This window comes from Cyprinodon tularosa, unplaced genomic scaffold, assembly GCF_016077235.1.
Source record: "Cyprinodon tularosa strain WSP-4 unplaced genomic scaffold, ASM1607723v1 ctg278, whole genome shotgun sequence".
In the NCBI taxonomy this organism is placed as follows: Eukaryota; Metazoa; Chordata; class Actinopteri; order Cyprinodontiformes; family Cyprinodontidae; genus Cyprinodon; species Cyprinodon tularosa.
In genome coordinates this window covers 864,993-886,740 of record NW_024038983.1, presented here as the reverse complement: position 1 = coordinate 886,740, position 21,748 = coordinate 864,993, and the positions used below count along the sequence as shown (strand labels likewise).

The 21,748-nt window shown below is 38.5% G+C and overlaps 1 protein-coding gene across 1 annotated transcript in view; it reads left to right on the top strand.

Moving 5' to 3' along the window:
• Positions 1 to 21,748, top strand: part of si:ch73-116o1.2 (ras-related protein M-Ras) — a 38,236-nt gene that overhangs the window by 9,247 nt on the left and 7,241 nt on the right. The window contains exons 2-5 of the mRNA XM_038290279.1: positions 8,364 to 8,618; positions 11,472 to 11,625; positions 12,520 to 12,619; positions 16,496 to 16,575. Coding sequence (XP_038146207.1) covers positions 8,426 to 8,618; positions 11,472 to 11,625; positions 12,520 to 12,619; positions 16,496 to 16,575 — 527 coding nt within the window. The 5' untranslated portion in view covers positions 8,364 to 8,425. The remainder of the gene's footprint in view (positions 1 to 8,363; positions 8,619 to 11,471; positions 11,626 to 12,519; positions 12,620 to 16,495; positions 16,576 to 21,748) is intronic.

Here is a 21,748-nt window from a genome sequence, read left to right as displayed (position 1 = left end):
GAGTTTTAAGGCCTCTGAATGATCCCTGAATGCCGTTAGCAGTACAGCTCTGGAGGCCGGGGTGGGTTCTTCCTTTTCTGTGTGCTGTGAGTTATGCTGCTGCTCCGTTCCCACGTGAACAAGGAGATCCCTTTATCCTTTCTCAAGACGGCAGCCGGTGATTTCTCTGAAAGCTCCAAAGCCATTGTGATTGAAAATATTAGCTGCTGACATACAAATTTCCCCATGTAAAGCATGCTTTCCTCCTGCTGCCAGGGTTGTGTGTCAGGATAGCACATGAGTTTGAAATTTATAGACTCTCTGATATTTAGATGCATAACTTTGAGCTGTTTTGATAAAAGTGAGAGGTTTCTACTATTCATGGTTCGGCAGATGAAACATGCATGATTTTACAACAAGTTGGTGTAAAGAAGTCAAATGGTATTGTGTATTGTAGTATTCAAAGCAAAGATCAAGCATGCTGTCCATGTACTGGAGTTAGGGTCCATATTACAAGTGACAGGTTGCAGCAGGTATCCAGAGCTGCTCCCATACCAGTGTTCAGATCAGTCAGTTGTCTGCCTTTTTACATTAGATTGGTGTTTTTCGAGTAGGGTTTACCTAACTTAAGCCGGGCATACTCTATACGATTTTTATTTTTACAGTCATTGCATGCAGCTACAGTTCACACTGTACATGGAAACTGTCTAGTTTAGTCGTACAGTGTGAGTTCACAACTCACAATAAATGTTCTCACACTGTGCGACCCGATGCTTTGATACAATCTACCTGCTCACACTGTAGCCTAAAAACCACGTTGGACTCAGCTCCACAGTGTGATGGCGCTACTCGGACTTGTCTATCTGGAAGCCAAACAAGTAGAAGAGGTATATGAAGCTCACTAGAGTGAACCACGCTGCCTTGGCAATTTGTGCAATTTTGTGCTGAAAGCCCTAAAAAGAAAAGGCGACAACGACGTATTTGGACAAAGACATGGCTGAGCAAATGTCAACTACAGTCTTGCAATTTTACAGAAAAGAACTCCATTTCACTTGCACCCCTGTCATGCTTCTGTGTTTTCATCTAAGAGGAAGCATAAGAAGAAGAGTCCTTGTTTGTGCACGGAGCAATTTGCCCACGAAGGCCGACTGAATTCCAAACATGTTTGGTTTTTCTCACGATTCCTGATCAGGAGGTGGTCGTCGGAGGCCAATCGCCGCTCATTACACCTTGATCACTACACGACACGCAACGCACGATCAGGCTGAAAGTTGCCCCGATCAATTGTTGCAAGAGTGGAAAGTCGGCACGAAAAGGGCAAAAACATCGTACAGTTTATGCCTGGCTTTAAGGGGTAACCCTGAGAATCCCTGCTGGGGTTTGACCCAACTTTGCTACAGCAAAGCCTCCCTATGCAGGATGAGCTGAAAACTAAAAGTGGTAGGTCATGGTTTGTCTCAGATGCTGCTTTTGATGTTTTCTAAGATATTTTTTGGGAATCTCTTTATTCCGCTGCTTCATTAGCATGGTACATATTTTAAATCTTGACTTTTTACAGCCTGACTAACTCTGTTGAACCGGTGAGGCTTGTAATTTGCACTTAGTCTCTGCTCAGCCTGGGTAAATGACTGCTTAGCCCAGCGAAGGAAGGAAACATCTTCCTTCCGTCTATTGTGCCGTGCAGGAAAGGATGGACTCCGGCCAGCTGACAGCTGTTTCCTGGTGGATGGAGGAGGAATGGGTGCGTGGGTGGGGGTGTTTTGCGACTGGTTGGTGAATGCGTGTCTTTTATGTGCCTCAGCTTCAGTAGTGAGGCTTTAAAGAAAGACAGGGAGGACTTGATATATGAACATGCATACTTGTGTAGCCTCGTCTTCCTGTGTACCTAAAATTTTCATATTTTTTCTGTTGCTTTTACTTATTCTTGCAGAGTGTACGTGTTCTTGTTTTACTCACGTAGTGAAACTTACCAACTTAAGTCATCATCTTCTCTTCACGTTGCTTTAGCTTTGAGTCTTATCTGCATATTTCACATTCATCACTGTTCCGTGTCTGACAGTAAAGGTAAGATAGTAAAGATCTGACTGTTACTTGACACCTCTGGATTTGGGGATGGAATGAAAACAAAGTACAAATACTTCATTACCTTAAGTGGAAATTTTGCCTATCTATACTTTACTGGAGTTATTTTTTAGACAACTTTTTTACTTCTACCCCTTACATTTTTATGCAATTATCTGTATTTTCTACTCCTTACACTTTTTTTTTTGGAATTATCTCTACTTTCTACTTACATTTTAGTAATAGACTTGTTAGTTTTGTCAGAGCCAGATTTAGGAGATTTGGGGCCCTAGAGAAGACGACACATAAAACAGACCCTATATGTAGATATAGAAACATTATTTCTTCTACCTTTTGTCCCCTGATAAGCACATCCTCACTTAGCTCATTGCTCCTCCTATGGTTCCAAAAAGGTGACAGCAAAAGCAAATAACACAGTTCTTCTTTTCACTGTTGGTGAAACATATCTGTTCTCCATTATTTATTTATTTATTTTTTTTTATTTGTATGAAATAATAGCTGGAAGTAAATCTGTGCCCGTTTCCATTTCTTGGTAAGACCCTGTCCTTCACCTGGAACGGTCTTCTCCATACTATTGAGCAGCGTGTACTATCAGAAAACTGCTTTGGCCAGAGTGGTATACTGGAAGTATACTGCTTACTAGCTGAGTAGATGATGCTGGAACCTTGTAGCCTGGTGGAACAACATCATTATTACAGCCTGACCGTTGTTGGGTATATGATATATCTTGGGGGGAGCAAAGCGCTGTAACACAGACGGGGGAAACCGGTGAATATGCTGCAATTAGTGCGAGTGGGAGAGAATAAAAATATTTTTAAACGAATATTTTTCAGTATCAATACCAGCGTTGGTATAGATAGTATCGATCTTAGGAGCGATCCGCCCACCTCTACTAATGATCTAATCCTGAATCTCATATCCTCCCAAAGAAAAATCAAAGTAGTACTTTAGTCAATTTTCAGTAATAATATTTGTCCAATAATGATAATCTCTTTGGATGAATATGTTCAGTCAAATGTCCCTAATTATGTACTATATCAGAGTCTACAGAGTCTAGAAAAATTATGTTGTGAATGTTGTATCTCAGAAATTTTAACATTTCCCAAAAAATATAGTTCAGTAATTGAGAAAATTAATTACTAATATACATATAAACATACATTTACATGTGCCTACACACATCTTCATTCATACAATTATTAAACATTACCCACATGATACCAAATTGATCCTTTTTTTAAGGAAATAAGAGGGAAGAGTCATTTAGTTTACCTTAAAATGTCCCCAGGGTCATTTAAAATGAGATCAATCAAAACCCTTCATGCTGTTAATATTTAAATAGATTAGGCTAGATTTTTTAAGACCATTAATGCAGTGCAAAAGTGAAGTAGGGCTGCAACCAAAGATTATTTTCAAATAGATCAATGTTGATTATTCTTCCGATTAATCGGATAGCCAAAGATTCTTGAAAGAAGACTTTTAACGAAATTAAACCAGATGAAACTTTTCTACTTGTGGAGTTCTGGATTGAGCATATTGATGGACGAAATTAATTTTTCAAAATCTTAAATGCATAAATGTTTGTAATTTTTTTTACAATCTTGGTATATTAACTGCTCTAAGTGTGTCGCTCTGTCAGCTAAAGGCATGTTTTAGAGTCTGTATACTCCAGTTAACAATTAATCGATTATTAAATTAGTTGACTATTACTTAGATTATCGATTAATCCCGATTGACTGATTGTTTCAGACCTAAAGTTAAGAGCAAATTATGATTTTCGTCCTTTTGCCTCATATATTGATCATGGCAATCGCAAACAGTCTTAAACCAGCGCACCCGATTTAAGCTTGTTTGTAACTAATTCTTCTCATTTTAAAACATTCATGCGAATAAAACTCCAATCATAAAATCCTTTCATAGGGGCAGATTAAATAGCTGAAAAGGATAAAAGCAGATTTACATAGATGTCTTTCTTTATACCAATGGTACATTCTAATGAGTTGGTCAATAATATACGGTAACTTAAAGAAAAAGATACAGCAAAGAGCAAAGGTTTTGGATCACAGGGAGCATTAAATATCTATTTTGTAAGTTATTTTGACCTATCCTTGTTTTTAAATAGCTATCTTGGCTAAAACCGATAGCTGGGTAGTATTTACGCTTTCTGAAAACGAATTTATTTTGCGCCTTGGTCAATTGATCAGCTTTCCTAGTCAGAACTTTGCTTTTTCTGCAAGCTGAAGTTGTTAAGGGAGCTACTGACTTCTGCAAGAACAATTTTAGTTGATCCAGAGAATCATTAGTTTCTAATGCATCTTCTTTGTTGAGGCTGTTTTTTAAAGGACATTAATTTGCTAATCTTGGCAATTAAATCATGTAAGATTATTGAATCTTACGTTATATGCTCAATTCTCCCATTTTGCCATTTTGTGGGTATTTTAGGGTATTTAAATCTTCTGTGATCAATATTTGAAAATCTACTCTTAATTTTTGCAAATACATGGATTAATTGACTATTTAAGCAGAACATCTTTGTGTGTAGAGCTATGAAACTAAAAAGCAGACATCATGAAAGGGAACTTGGGTGTATATGTAAATTTATGCCGCCTCTGACATTTTAATCTGTCAAAAGTAGAACGTTGTTCAACAAGGCTAATACGAGATTAGTAGCTCAAAACATTGCATAAGGGACTTAACTATTTTCTTTCTCTTAGGAAGTAAACTATAAAATTAAACTATATTCATTGGTCATTTAAAAGAAAGCAGATTTGTTGAACTAAATGTGAGTGTAATCTAGTGTGCATAAACTGGAACAAGTGGTTCTGAGCTGGTTGGTTCTAAAAATGTATTTACTCAAAAAAAGGAAGCTAACCATAAAAAGGTGGTGCTTGTTGTGGTGACTCAGGCCTAATTCTAACTGTTGGCTCTGTCCTCATGTGCCCCTGCTTCCTCAGCTCCTTTCTTCTGTTTATGAGTAATCTCATCTTCCTCCTCTTACGTCCCATGATCTCCCCACATGTCCCAATCTTTTTTTGTGGTTCTCGTCTGTGGCTCTTATTGTCTTCTTGCCACGACGCAGTCTGTCTAGAACTGTAGTCTGAGTTCAGTTGAACTTAAAAACAGTCTGGTTCTGAATCTTCCACTTTGTTCAAAGATGTTTTTTTTTACTTGGGTGGGAGTTATAATTGCAGCCTATGGTTGTCCGTCCCCCTAGTCGTCATATTTCTGCTAGTTCTGGACTTGAAAATGATTGTCTGCTGTCATTCTAATTTAAATCATATTTAGGCTGTTGTGGCTAAGGTTTTTTTTTTTTTTTTTTAAAGTGAATTTAGGGCATTCTTGCATTTATAGAGCAGCTTTAACCGCAATGCAAGACTGGGACACATGCTGTTTCATTTCTTGGAAACCTTTTGAGGTTTTTGATTGGAATGCACCTAATTTAGTTTGCCTGACTTTAGAGGAGATTTCTTGTTTTTTTTCCCACAAAGATGACAAATCCTGGACTCTGACTTTGCTTTGTCAGTTTACAGTAATGCTTTAAGCGTCATTTACAGCTTTCTTCATGTAGAAAGAGTTACCTTTTTTCTCCAGCTCTTTCTCGTTCTCACATCCTCCTTGAAGTCTCACACCCAAGACAAAAAAAAAATGGAAATCGCACTCAGTTTAATTCTGGAAAAATTAAAGCACAACTCACTCAAAAATGAACTTTTTTTTGTGCTAATAACCTATATACCTTAGGACTGTACGCTTGGCTTTCTTACCAGGAGCACTAGTGCTTCCAAAAAAAAAAAAAAAATTTAAATTTGGAAGCACAGATAAAACTTACACTATGAATTATCTTAAATAGCAAAGTCACAAACTCTTAACTACCCGCCTGGTTGTGCCTTCTGCAATTTAATGTTGTTCTCACACTCAATCCCATCGAAGAGTTGGATCCAATCTGATTTAAATCTATGAATCTTGTTAGCAGGGTCACTAAAATGATCCTAACACTGCCTGTCTGCTGATGTCTTCCATTTAAAATAAAAAAATAAAGACTCATTACCTTCAACTAAATAATAATTTATGCAGGTTTTACCTTAACCTTTTTGCATATGCATATTAGTCATATTGGATAATGATTAGACTTCATACTGTAGGTCCATGCCTCATGCTGTCAGAGTGTACTGGTATGAACCAAAGGGGTTATACCTCAGTTATGCTGAGGTGAGGGTTCAGGACTGTTGCTGATCACTTCCAGCCTTAATTGTTTATGGGGTCTTCAAAGGACCCAGCCTACACGGCAGGGTTCTAACAATGATTTTCTTATGAGCATAGCGGAGATATAGACGCTGCAATCATATTTTGCATATTATAAGTACAGGAACATCAGCAACAAGTGATTAAAAACATTCCAAATGTTTTTAAAACTCAGTATAAACTTTATAAAACATTTCCTAGTGTCCCAGAAGGTTATTTTTCAGAAGGTTATTGTCAGTCGTTAGACTTTATCATTATTATCATCATCATCTTCTTCACTACAGATAACAAGCCAAATAAGCTGTTTACATTCCTGCTAATGTTTACACAGTCTATAAAGTGCCTCTTTATTTGCCTTTCTTAACCAGAAGACATTTTGATGTTGATTTAAATATGTACATGTAAAAAAAAAAAAAAGAAAAAACCAATTTATTTTTTCCTGTTAATACGGCTTATGTGAATGTGTGCCTCCATTTGCCTGTTGGTTTGCTGCTGACATACTTGAATCCCCCCTTTGAGGGGCAAATAAATTCTTTATTTCACTAGTTTTCATTCCAGATTCCCTGACATGTCATCATGATATTTCACAGTTAAACTGAAATCTAAACTGACTCGTTTGGTTTATGCAGCTGAGAAAGTGGGTCTGGAGGGAGGAATACCTGTAGAAATGGCTCCGTCACCCTTTGCAGACTGTTGATGTCAGTGACCTCATTTTTAATCTGTGCTGGTGCTCAGTGAATTGCTTCGTAAAATCTTTTTATCTAGTTTCTTCATGCTGTTAGATGTTTTCCATTTAAAGTGCAACTAAAACCGGTGAAAAAGTATAAAAGTTGCTGTATTCTCCAGTAAAAGCGAGAAATTGGTTCTTGCTCCTGCAACTGTGAGGACAAAGTGACATCATTTTGTTCTCTCTGTCCTACCTCGGGTTTTTTTACTGCTTGCATGTTTTTTTTTCTGCAATTGTGAGACAGTAGTATGATTGGTCAGGATTTGGATGGGGTTATTAAATTGGAAAATCTGTTTTATGTCTGGGTTGGAGATTCCTCTCTTATTTCAGTATCGTTATCTCCAACTCGCCACTGAAGCTTCTGCTTAAGTATGAAGCGCTCCATCTGTACTCTTAAGTCAGAATTAGGGCTGAAACACTTAATTGGATTAATTGATTATTAAAATAATCAATTCATTTACCAATCAATTAATTGTTAAATTGAGTTTAGAGACTCTAAAACACGCCTTTAGCTGAAAGAGCTATGAGCTAGAATAGTACAAAAATATCCAAATATTTGGTAGACAAGATGAAAAACCTTTTTTGTTTTTTTGTTTATTTATGTGCTCTTTACAGATGCTGTGAAATGGCACAGTTTTACCGTCACTTTTAGGTTTTTTTCTAAAATCTTTAAGGAACGTTTTTGCCATTTATTAATTTAAACAATTGATAGAATAATCAATTAGCAAAATAGTTAAGTGCAGCCCTAGTCAGAAAACGCACAAACCTAATTTGTAGTTTTTGAAGTTTTTTTTTTTCCTGTCAGAAACAGTTTGTGGTTCAGTTAATCTTTAAGGGATTTTACAGGTTTGACAATAATTAATTGTGTTTGTATCCATTGAATTTAGACTGTTATTACCTTGTATGGGATTTTCCCTTTTTAAGAAATTAATGATGTAATGTAGCTATTGCAAACATTTGATGACAGCCACCTCCAAGGGTTGCCCAACCAATTATTACCGTTCATAGGAGGCCTCATTGGTTTGAGCAGCTCATTTTTTTTGGTAACAAATGAAATGATCATTATTTCCTCTGTAACGTCACTCAATTCTCTTAGATAACACTAAATTGTTTTGTGTTCTGTGCAGATTTAAATGTTAAATTTCCCCCTAAGCTCTGGTTAAAACTTTTCAAATGCCCCATCTCATTCTCTCTTTATTGTCTCCATGGTGACGACAGATCATCACTAAAGCAGCTGCAACAAAAAAGCCTCAACATCTCTCTTGCTCTCCTCCTTTGTTGTCAATCCCCCTGTATTTCCCTGACCCCCCCCCCCCCCCCCCCCCCTGTCTTCCAGTTCAGCCAGGTGTGTCTCATCAGCCACCTTCCAGCCTTCTTCCCACCACTGTCGAGGTAGCTATGGCGACCAGCGCTGTGCCAAGCGACAACTTGCCAACGTATAAACTGGTGGTGGTGGGAGACGGCGGCGTTGGGAAAAGCGCTTTAACCATCCAGTTTTTCCAGAAGATCTTTGTGCCAGACTACGATCCCACTATTGAGGACTCGTACCTCAAACACACTGAAATAGATGGACAGTGGGCAATACTGGATGGTGAGTTTGTGGAATACATCACTCATTTTGTTAACAAACCTGGTTAACCAGCTCTCTGACACCAATAATAACACAGTGAGGGGTTTGTATGTGGAAGAAATTATGTAACATCAAACGACTCTCTGTTCTGCTGTAAAGTGCCTGTTTCATTTAGGGAGATGGTTTACATCATTTAAATGATAATTTGAGAAAGCTTAGAAAAAAAAATCAATACTCTGAATCCTGTATCCAGATACAATACTAAACTGTCATGGTAATGAAACTAAAGACAAGTGTTGTTTGCATATTTTTAATACCGTTTATTTTAGATATCTGGTTTATTTGCACATTTAAAGAATAATACTCTGAAAACCTTGAAATATTGTCAGACTTTGTTAGATTTGGGTTATTTACTTGGCAATTATTTGAACACTTACTTAACTAGCATCAGTGAGTGTAGTGAAAAAGCAAGCTCCATGCTGAGATTAAAAATGTTTTTTTTTTTTTTTTATCTGAATAGAAATGCTTTTTTTAGGCCTTTAATTATGTGTAATATTTTTTATCCACATGGTATCGAATTTGGTGTAGGGACGAGGTCGCGGATTAGCAGACCGGGGTCCGGATCCGGACCCAACCTGATTTCAAACATTTAAAAATTACCGCATGTTGTCCAATGACAGTATCTAATTTCACTTGCACCGCTCCTCCTGTTAATATGGTAAAGCCCTCCGGCGCGCCCGGGACCAGGCTGCATGTGATGCAAATTAGCCAATGAGCTGCTGTCAGTTTGCGTGGCTGCTGCTAGTTACTTTTAGACACAGAAGGCAAACCGTTGGAAGCCGGGCGATGGGAAAGAAGGAGAAAATGATGAGAAAAGGAGAGCAGAGAAAGTGTGGACTGCTGGAAGAACTGCTGTGAACTGGTGAAAGAAAAGTGAAATGGCGTGCTCAAAGATGGCCCTGCACATTTAGAGGATCTTTGGCTCAACTGCTGCGAAGCTGTGAAGCAGGATTCTCCAACATGAACAGTTTTAAAAATAAATATCAATCCAGGCTCACGAATAACTACCCAGGTTTAAAGCCTTGTAGGGCAGCCTAAAGCCCACTGCTCTCATTAAGCAATAAAAAAAGAAAGCAAAACACAAACTGTGAGCTCAGGTGTTTTATAAAATATGTGATTCAGGAAATTTTCTGAAAGATTGTTGTTCTCTACTTAAAAAAAAACACTTTAGATTTTAAAAAACGGAAAAATGTTCAATTTTTTTGAATATGTTTTTATTAAAATTCAATGTATAATATGGATGCATAAACACCTCATTTTATTTCAGTATTAAATTCTGTTTAAAGTAAAAGATTATAATTAAAAATGTCTCCGGATATTTACTGGCTGATGATTTTCTTTTTTCAGACCCTGCTGATTTTCAATTGGTTATAATTGGCGATATGGAAAAACTCAAATATCATGATATGGACTTTTTTTTTTTTTATCACAATAACGATGTGTACTGCAATATGCCCCAATTAAGTAAATTGCATTCTTTTTTTTTTTAAGTGACATTTACAGAACTGTCACAAATGAAAAAAATGTATTGTAGTGCAGCAACATATATACATTAGATGACAACAGATGAGGCGGAGGTAGTGCTAAAGAAGCCTTCACATATTTTCCAAAATCCTACAGGTATTAAAATTTAATTACACCATAATCTTTGGCTGGCTATGGTTTCTATTTTTGCAACTTCCCTTCACTGTTGTACAACTTATTTTACATTCTGCATGATGTCACTTATGTATTCTTTTTTAGGAGATAGTATTTTGTTGTGTTGCCGTTGGGTGAAGAAACAGCCTTGTAGCATAGTTTGCAAATAAGCGTTGGTCTGCTCCGTGTCAGACCTCTTAAATCCAAATTATAACCAAATCAGACGTACCTGCTCTTTTTGGTAACAGTGCTTCATATTGGACCGCCTGCTTAGCTTTCACTGTTTGTTGCAACCATGGGTTTAAGACGTCAGCCTCCTGCGTCTCCATCACACCTCATGAGTTAGGTAACGTAAATCATGTCATAAACCTGCGCGCGAGTCAAAAGCCTAAAAGCAGCATCATGTTGCAAAATCACAAGATGGCACTTCTTTGTGGATTAAAAAAGAAAAATTTTGTTTTTCGCTTATAAAAACTGTGTGTAAGCTACTTGACTACACTAATAAGTTCGTCGTAGTCAACCTTAGGAAATATTAGCTTTAATATGAGGAAAAAAAGGTACTAGAAACCACAGAATAATATTAGCGAAATAGACAGATGATTTTCTATCATCTGTAGAATATGTACTATTCTATTGCCCAGCCCTGTCACGAGTTTGAAAGGTTAGTTTCCTGACACCTTACATCTGAATGGACTTCAAGGACACTGTCCAGAAAATCAAACGCATCATATTTAGCACTAATGCTTCATATAAACTCAAAACCAAGCAGCCAGAACCTAGGAACCTTAAAGTCAGGGAAACATCTATTCGCTTTTATTTTCCAGATTCCCATTGAGGGCGTGGACCTCATGCAAAAAGTGAACTACTATTTTACATAGAAATAAATAGCCAGTGGATGAATATTGTCAGACATTTTGGTAATTCAATTATTTTGTTTTAAACTTTAAAATTCCAAATCTAAGTTTCCATGAGAGTGAATTTGCACAAAATGTAGACATATTCAATGTATTAGAAAAATAAAGATGTTGGCACCATGAAAACCAAGCAGCAACTGTTTGAAAACAACTCAGACAAGCTTTCAAGCATGGTGGTGGCGACATGTTTTTTTTAAACTTTCCTTGTATCAAGCAGTATTTTGATGAACTCTGATCAGTTTGTGCCCTTACATCTACCCAGTGCTGGACACAGCCGGCCAGGAGGAGTTCAGTGCAATGAGGGAGCAGTACATGAGGACGGGAGACGGTTTCCTCATCGTGTTTTCCGTCACGGACAAGGCCAGCTTCGAACATGTCGACAGGTTCCATCAACTCATACTACGGGTCAAAGACAGGTGAGATGAAGCGCCGCTGACGCTCTCAGCGAACAGTTAATCGTCATAAATCTAGTGTCTGGACAGAAAATGAGAGAAGCTGGGTTTGTTGTTTTAAAAATATCATGCAGAGTATTTTGACGTTTGATTGATCATCTTTCTTTACAGGGAAAAGAGCGAATTTTGTCCTATTGCTATGAACCGTGGGCCCCCAAAGAATGTGTACTCGGCATTTTTAAATATAGCATTTCTAATTTGAAAAAGCCATTTATATAATAATAAAACTGTGTTTCTTTGCTTCCATTTAAAATAATTCAATAATTTTCTTATTTTAATATACTAGCTAAATAATTTTAAAATAGATCTGCAAAACTTAGAGTATCTGAGAAGAAAAGCAGAAGTTACTCTCTTTGGATTTCTGTCTGCTCTGATATTTTTATCACGCATGTGATGTTGTCAGAGCCTCCTGCAGTTTTTTTTCTCTTTTATTTCTGAGTCAGCAGGGCTGGGTCATTAGGCAAAGAGGAAAATGTGTTATTGCAAAGAATTTAGGATAAAAACAGCTAAGTGTCAGAGATGTTGAGTAGAACAGAGTTCTTCAATCTATGGTTGTGCCTGGAAATAAAACGAGAAATAAAAAGTTGAACTGAGTACGCTGCTGTCTACATTTGCTCAAACTTTAAACTTTTTTTTTTTTTTCAGAAGGCTGAAGTGTTGCAGAAATGTTGCACCTCTCAAACACTCTACCCAGCTGATGTTCTGAATGCTGTGACATTTAAGATGTTTGCTGGAGGCTTTAATATTAAAGAACAGATGCTACCAGTTAATTATATAGCAGCAGTTGGATAATAGATTTGTCTTTTAATTATTTAAAATTTCTTTTAAAAAGTATGGTTTTTTTTTCTTTACATTTAGAGAGGCCTTCCCAATGGTGCTGGTTGCTAACAAAGTGGACTTGGTTCATCTGAGGAAGGTAACAACAGACCAGGGCCAAGAGATGGCTGCCAAACATAACGTGAGTCCTAAAGCTGTAATTAAAGGTCACACACAGCAATGCTGTCTCTTTTCTGTGCAAACTGTTTTATTTAGTAGAGTTTAGTACAAACAAAATATGCAAAGGCACAAAACAACTATATAGACCAAAATAATCTGTTAAAGTGCTTGTGGAGATTCTCAGTCATCCAGGTCATAGTCATTACAAAAAGCCTTGTAATGGCTTAGAATGTGCATGATTTCTAAGCCATTACAAGGCTTTTGTTGGGCTACTCTATAAAAGCTTGGAACTCAATGTTAATCCAGACATTTTGAATTAAAAATAGCTTCCTGGAAGGGAAGCGAAATTTCAGCAAACTTGGGAAAACAAATCTGTTAATATGTTTATATGCAAAACTGAATTTATAGTAGACTTTTGAGGTTGAAAAACATCAGCAGCTCATAGGATAGCTCGGGGGTCGGCAACCTGCGGCTGCAGAGCCGCATGCGGCTCTTTAGCCTCCCCCTTGTGGCTCCCTGGAGCTTTTTCAAAAATTTATGAAAATCGATTTTTTGTTTTGTTTTAATATGGTGTGCAGGAGGTCATACAAAAATTTATTATGTTTTCCAATGCTGTAAACACTTGTATTATAAAAAAATTTAAACAATAATTGCCGTCATAGCCATAGACATCAGTGGTCATAACTTGGAACCAGCGTGGGGCGGTGCCAGGTAAACAAAGTGGTGGGTGTGTCTCGGAATATGGATCCCAAACGAAAAAAAGGAAGATGGTTGATAAGAAATGAGGATTCAAATAGACCGAATCATTTGCTTTCATTATCGATGCTGAAGGATTGCCTGTATTTCGCTTTGTAATGAGAGGGTGTCAAAAAAAAAAGAAAAACTTGGAAAGGCATTTCCAGGGAAGGCTAAATCTGCAGCCCACCACCAAGCTGGGAGTGAGAGAAAAGGTGCGTTTGCAGAACTTCTGGATAAATTAGAGGAGCGCAAAAATAGATTTAAGAAGTGGATTGCATTTCCAAACTACTACTACTACTGCTGCTAGTTTGGTTGCAAGGATGGAAAACCGTCCACAGATCAAACAGGTAGCGCTCTGATGCAGGTACAGGTGCTGGTCATAAAATTAGAATATCATGAAAAAGTAGATTGATTTCAGTAATTCCATTTAAAAAGTGAAACTTGTATATTATATTCATACATTACATACAAACTCATATATTTCAGATGTTTATTTTGTTTAATTTTGATGATTACAAATGACAACAAATGAAAATCTCAAATTCATCATATCAGAAAATTAGAATATTACTGAAGACCAATAAAAACAAAGGATTTATAGAAATGTTGGCCAACTGAAAAGTATGAACATGAAAAGTATGAGCATGTACAGCACTCAGTATTTAGTTGGGCCTCCTTTGGCCTGTATTACTGCAGCAATGCGGCGTGGCATGGAGTCGATCAGTCTGTGGCACTGCTCAGGTGTTATGATAGCCCAGGTTGCTCTAATAGTGGCTTTTAGCTCTTCTGAATTGTTGGGTCTGGTGTATTGCATCTTCTTCTTCACAATACCCCATAGATTTTCTATGGGGTTAAGGTCAGGAGAGTTTGCTGGCCAATTAAGAACAGGGATACCATGGTCCTTCAACCAGGTACTGGTAGCTTTGGCACTGTGTGCAGGTGCCAAGTCCTGTTGGAAAATGAAATCTGCATCTCCAAAAAGTTGGTCAGCTGCAGGAAGCATGAAGTGCTCTAAAACTTCCTGGTATGTGGCTGCGTTGACCCTGGACCTCAGAAAACACAATGGACCAACACCAGCAGATGACATGGCACCCCAAACCATCACTGACTGTGGAAACTTTACACTGGACTTCAAGCAACGTGGATGAAGTGCCTCTCTTCTTTTCCTCCAGACTCTGGGACCTTGATTTCCAAAGGAAATGCAAAATTTACTTTCATCAGAGAACATGACTTTGGACCACTCACCAGCAGTCCAGTCCTGTTTCTCTTTAGCCCAGGCAAGACGCTTCTGACGCTGTCTGTGGTTCAAGAGTGGCTTGACACAAGGAATGCGACAGCAGAAACCCATGTCTTTCATACGTCTGTGTGTGGTGGTTCTTGAAGCACTCACTCCAGCTGCAGTCCACTCTTTGTGAATCTCCCCCACATTTTTGAATGGGTTTTGTTTCACAATCCTCTCCAGGGTGCGGTTATCTCTCTTGCTTGTACACTTTTTTCGACCACATCTTTTCCTTCCCTTCGCCTCTCTATTAATGTGCTTGGACACTGAGCTCTGTGAACAGCCAGCCTCTTTAGCGATGACCTTTTGTGTCTTGCCCTCCTTGTGCAAGGTGTCGATGGTCGTCTTTTGGACAACTGTCAAGTCAGCAGTCTTCCCCATGATTGTGTAGCCTATAGAACTAGACTGAAAGACCATTTAAAGGCTTTTGCAGGTGGTTTGAGTTAATTAGCTGATTAGAGTGTGGCACCAGGGGCCATCAATTTTGAACCTTTTCACAATATTCTAATTTTCTGATATGATGAATTTGAGATTTTCATTTGTTGTCATTTGTAATCATCAAAATTAAACAAAATAAACATCTGAAATATATGAGTTTGTATGTAATGTATGAATATAATATACAAGTTTCACTTTTTAAATGGAATTACTGAAATCAATCTACTTTTTCATGATATTCTAATTTTATGACCAGCACCTGTATGTGAACTTGATTTTTTTCCCCTAAATCCAAAAACTATTAATCAGACCAAGGAATGATGGTGACGGAGGATGTGGGATTTCGGGGTTAGAGAGCACAGCTCTGATGTCAGTTCCTGCTTGGCTGCTCATGACTCAATCAACTCCTCCCAACAGAAACACGTCGGCCATAGAAAGATTCCTGTATTGTGTTTCTATAATTTCATCAATGCAACAAAACTTAAACCGCGCAGTGAAGGTGGTGAAGCGGTGCGCAATGGGAGCATTCACTGTTCCTCCGTCACCTCAGGCTACTATGTGAAGTTTGCTTCAGGATAAGCATTTAATCATGAATGCTTATTATATATTTAAGCCCATATAGTCCTTTTCTATAGTGGGATAATACACTTAGAGCCCGTGCTGCTATACGAGGCTTATATAAGGCTTTTACATTTTTGCGGCTCCAGACAAATTTATTATTTATTTTTTTTTGGTCCAATATGGCTCTTTGAGTAGTTTGGGTTGCCGACCCCTGGGATAGCTGAATGGGAGTGAAAAGTCATAAAAAATAAATAAATTTGTGAACTATTTACAAAATGGCACTTTCCTAAGAAATTTAATTCAGTTTTTTTATATAGCGCCAATTCATAACACATGTCATCTCAAGGCACTTCAGTCAAAGTTTTCTATCTAAGGTAAACCAGTTGTTTGCATCGACTAATTGACTCGAAGGCAATCCCTCACACTATGCATGCTTGTAGCGACAGTGGAGAGGAAAAACTCCCTTTATTGGATTAACCTAATAAAAGCCCTGCTGATTTCTAGTTATTACACATAGAGGAAATCTGTGTGGTTAGATGATGGATGATTAATGGTGCTGAGGTTTCCATAAAAAAAGTTCCAAAAGGAAAATTATTTTCAATAGTTAAACCTTAAAATCATCAACTTATGCTCAGACAACTTTTATATATATATATATATATATATATATATATATATATATATATATATAGCAGTGTATAAATGTCATTGCAAGGCACTTTATCAGGCAAATATGTTTGATTTACATACAGAATTAAATTACCAGTAAAATCTAAACAGATTTGAATTCAGTTATATATGCTGCAAATCACCTAAGTTTATACGGTTTATAAGTTGGAGCCTTCTGCTTCCTTAAATCTGGTTATTTCTATTTTTCCTCAGATTACTTATATTGAAACCAGTGCAAAGGATCCTCCAATGAACGTGGACAAAGCCTTCCATGAGCTGGTTCGGGTTATAAGGTAACTTTGATTTCTTAACAAACATGATTGATGGTTTTGATTTTAGGACAATGACATCTACATGTCGTATCTAGTAACATTTGGTTTATGACTCTGTATTTTTAGTGCATTTCTAAGTTCTCAAAAATTGGCAGCTTTAAGAGGAAGTAATGGTGCTAGCTAGGAGGGGTTTCAGGAAACCTGCAAAACATGAGAAAATGATGAATCTATTTAGTCATTTTATGTCCGTTTTTGTCTTGCTGTAGAATTTCAGAGGAATTAACCAGTTTGAATTGTCTCCATTTGGTTTGATTGGTCAGGAGAGACATGTTTGATCAGATGGTTTGGGGAAATCTCTGTCAAAGGTGCTTTAATTTCTTCATCTGGCTAATGAGAAAAAACATCCATGCTTGAGTGTATGAGTGGTCAGAGTGACTGGTAGAAACCTCTGATTGGCTAGTTTCTTAGATGAGGATTGTTGGATTGATCAACAATGCCCTCTTTTGGCAACATGTTGGTATTACAGTCATAAATGGGCTGAGCCCTATAGTCATGGGGGAAAGGTTTTAAGGCTAAATAAATGATAATTTCTTAAACTGCTTCAGTGTTTCTTTCTTTTTTCTTAACTGAAGGTTGGTAGTAAACATTGCGAAGATGGGAATTATTTTGAGAATTTTGCTCAGCTTAACTTGGCAAACCAAATGTATTTAGTCTCGTCCTGTCTTCTTCAAATGTTTTCCAGTTTACCCTGGAAAGAGAAATAACAACAATATTTCCAAACTCACATTTTGACAGCTGACATATTGATTAATAGATAATATGGTTCATGATATGATTTGTACCTCGATTGATTGAGCTTGGAACTGTCCCTCATAGGCTCTCGTCATTGAATGATGACCTGTATAACTAACCCCCCCTTCACTCAACACTGTCAGGTTTAATTAATGACTTCCCTTCCAATTCTCCACACACTCCCATGATCAATATAAAGGAAAGGTTCTGACTGTGAGGACATGCATTTCCCCATTGATGCTTTCCCGTCGCTACTCTGCCAGAATGAACAGAGTTCGCCGTTAGCTGAGACTTGACACTGACCAGGAAACTCTGGAGCTGATCTGTCAGCTACAATGCTGAATCGCTCCATTCTCCGTCACCCAATATATATACAATGTATTCTTCCCACTCTCTTACCTGCTCTGATGCTGAGAGGAAACCCTTTGGTACGATTACGGAAGAGGTGGTGAGGGGTGATGACGGCAACATGCGCTCATTTCCAGCTATCCTTTATGAGACCGACAGTAGGGTGTCTTCGAAGATCATTACTGCTGTTAAAACGGCAATGATTGCATCTGTGAGAAAAATCCAGAGCAGGTTTTTCTATGGCTTTGTGGACCAACATCCCAGTCGGTTACAACACAGCTGCTTTGTACCTCTCTGTTAGGACTTTTACCACAATCACTTTGAATCGAGCGTTCAAGGACTTCAGTCTCCACGCTTTACCCCTGCAGTTCAGACACTGTTTTCGCAGAGAGGCAGAGATCGCTGATACGTCCATTAGATTTTAAAGCCTGAAATCAGTTTCATGACACAACTGTTGATTTGTATCAGCAGAGGCTTATGGATGGATTAAAAGAATATCATATTGAAAATAATGAAAATGTTACAAAGAAGAATTGTAACAAGTTGTACAATATTTTAATAACCTAGAGTAAAATGTCTAGATATAAAATGTGACTCACTGGATATCAGGCTCTCATTAATGTGGTTTTTAATCATCTGCCCTGTAGGTGGATAAAAAAGTAAAAAAAAAAAAAAAGTATTAAGACATTTTTTACCCAGATAGTTTTGGTGGTCATGACAGATTCTGTAGGGGACAGGGGAGGTGGGATATAACCTCACCAGAATTGAAAGATTTCCTCTCCAAGCAAGATGGCTACACATTGTATACAGCTGCCGCAATACATTTTCCAAGAAACGGTATGTTTGTCTCAAAACCTTTGAAACTGTATCAAATGGATCTCTCTGACATGCAATCCCTATCAGACCTGAACGATGGGTTTAATTATTTATTAACTGTTATTGATGTGTTCTTAAAGGAATAGTACACCCAAAACATGATTAGCCTTCATTTTCTACTCACCCCCATGCTGAACAACACCCTGGAGTACTTTTTTGATATCTCAAATGCATCTGGAGATCTGGGAGGCTTCTTGCTGTCTGCTGACATTCAAATAATGGAGGTCTATGGTGCCCGAGACAGAAAGGTCCATAAAAGTCCACAAAAAACGTGTCAATATTCCTCCATACTGCTCGTCCAATGTATTCCAAGTGTCCTGAGCTGGTAGCATCCAGAATTTACTCGAAACGAAGTCATTTAGAATGTTTTTAGAGCATAAACAGTAGTGTATAGGATTTCCTGAAAGCTCGCACATGCGCGCTCACGACGCTACGGAAGCCGGCATATATATATATATATATATATATACCGTATTTTCACGACTATAAGGCGCACTTAAACGTCTTTTTTTTTCCTCAAAATGTGCGATGCGCCCTATGGTGCGGTGCGCCTTATGTGTGTTGTAACTGCGACTTTTGAGACCACCTCATTGAGGAGATGATGAAAGAGTGGCTGAATGTAAGGAGACCAGGTGTTTTTTTTCCACCCCTCACCATCGCTGTTAATATGTAACTCCATGCGTGCCCATCTCACAGCTGATGTGAAAAACATGGGGAAACAAATTAACGCTGCTCGACATCGGTGTGAACCGGACGCAGCAGGTGCAGCAGAAGCAGCGAGTTTACATGCAAAGTCAATGGTTGACGCGCATATAGGTGCAGCAAAAGGTCCCGCAGCGCGTTTTGGTGCAGCACGTCGGGAGCGTTTAAGCATCTGAAGCGCCGCGCTTCTGCTGCTCGAGATGGAAAAATTGAAGTTTTGCTGCTGGACGCGCCGCATCAACCAATCAGAGAAGCTGATCTGGGAGCTGCCAGCGAGACAGACAGCGCTCTGATGACATATGATATTAACGCAAATGGAAAAGGCTGGATGGATGTGTGGCTGAGGCAGGTGTATGTGAGAAGACTAGGTGGTTTTTTCCACGCATCACCATCGCTGCGTGCCCATCTCACAGCCGATGTGAAAAAAAGGTGAATCAAATGAACGCTGTGCTCGCCGTTATCCCGGGGGTCTGACAAAGGAGCTTCAACCGCTCGACATCGGTGTGAAGCAGCCGTTCGAAGTAAGGCTGCGAGCGGCGTGGGAGCGATGGATGACCGACGGAGACCACAGTTTCAGGATAAGAAGGCAGCGCCGGGCAGATTACGCCACAGTTTGCGGATGGATTGTAGATGCTTGGACTAAAGTGTCTGCTGGCTCTGTTGTTCAAGCTTTCGCAAAAGCCGGCATTATTTCTGAGGAGCTGCGCTGCACGGAAAGTGACTGACAGCGAAGAAGGGGAAACTGGCATGTCTGATTTAGCGCAGCTGTTTTATTCAGAAACAGAGGATGATGACTTTGATGGGTTTGATTAATACTTTGTAATAAATACATGAATAAAGCACAATCATACTCAGTTTTGCTCCCGCTGTATTTTTCTCCCTGAAAACTTAATTCAACAGCAGCCTCTGGGCGCGTCTCCTCCTCTACATCGCGGTGGCTGGCAGGTGTTTTTTCATCTAAATAATCTAAATCTTGCAGCTATATTTGCTGTGATCAGTGGGAATAAAGTAGTTTTAATATGTTTTTAAGTGAGAAAGTCCACCTGAAAACTTAATAATTGCAGTCAGTTCATCCAGATTATCTATTTCTGTCGGAGGCGCTCAGACCCCCACATACCAGCGGTGCGCTGACAGCAGAAATCTCTTCATCAGCAGCCTGTAGGCTGGGCAGCCTGGGGTTCACCGCGGCTGCTGGCAGGTGTTTTTCATCTAAATAATTTTAGCTGCAGGCACCAGGATACCGGCAATAAAAGCGAACATATTCCGTCAGCAGGTTTCAGGATTTTAAGTTAATTTAGGAGTGACCACAGCGCTGTGTCATCTGCGATGTCTGTCTCACGGCCAGCTGCCAGGTTTGATTAATACTTTGTAATAAATACATGAATAAAGCACAGTCATACTCAGTTTTGCCCCCGCTGTATTTTTAAATACGCAGTAGAGGTATTTAAAGGTAGTAGAGGACTTGTACCTGTATATAAGAAACGCGCCCTATAGTCCGGTGCGCCTTATGTGTGTGTTAAATACAGAAATGGGACACATAACTGAGAGTGCGCCTTTTAGTCCGGTGCGCCTTATGGTCGTGAAAATACGGTATATATATATATATATATATATATATATATATATGATGTTTTTTTTATTAACCTGATTGAGATCCAGAAGATAAAGATTGGGAAAGATGCATTTTATCGGGTTGAAAAAGAAACTGACTGGGGTGAAAAGCAGGTGCTTTTGAAATGGAGGAACTAGGCCCACCAAGTTACATAGCTTGGTGATGCTTGCTGAAGCAGCATTATTTACCCCTGCTCACATCCTAGCCATAGATCTATCGGGTGAAGATAAGTTCTATCTCAAGCTACCGAACAAGGCCATTCTGGGTCCATTTAAAAACAACACCAGCTCAAAATCTCTGGTTAATCTCGCCCAATATCATACCCCCATACATGGCATAATGTGCCTACAGGTTCAGCCTATTTCAACTGGCAGGAAAGGGACGGTTCAGCTGCCAGTTTATCCTGCCTAGACATTTTTTCGGACTTTAATCATGTGAGAGCTGAGGTCGAGAACAATTTGCAAAATCAGGGTCCCATATCTACCTTAAGATATACACGGTTACAAATAATATTTTATTTAGTACCATCTACGATTTTCCAAGCCATTAGTATACATTTTCCTAAGGCTGGGAGAATGGATGTTTGATTCAAGAAAAGGTCCAATCCCAATGGATTTAAAAGTGTTTAAATCATCTTCATTGTTACAGCAGTTGTTACACCTTAGATTAAGATATTAATCAATGTGTCAGCTGTCAAAATGTGACTGAATGAAATTAGTGGTAGCTATTTCTCTCTGGCATACTTGGTTTCAGCCTCTGGTCCAAATCCTGTTTCAGTATAGAATTTAAGGTTCTAGATGGGTTGAATATTTATGGGGTGTCCTGATCCTTGAGTCAAAAGGTTAATGGTAAAACTATTAATTA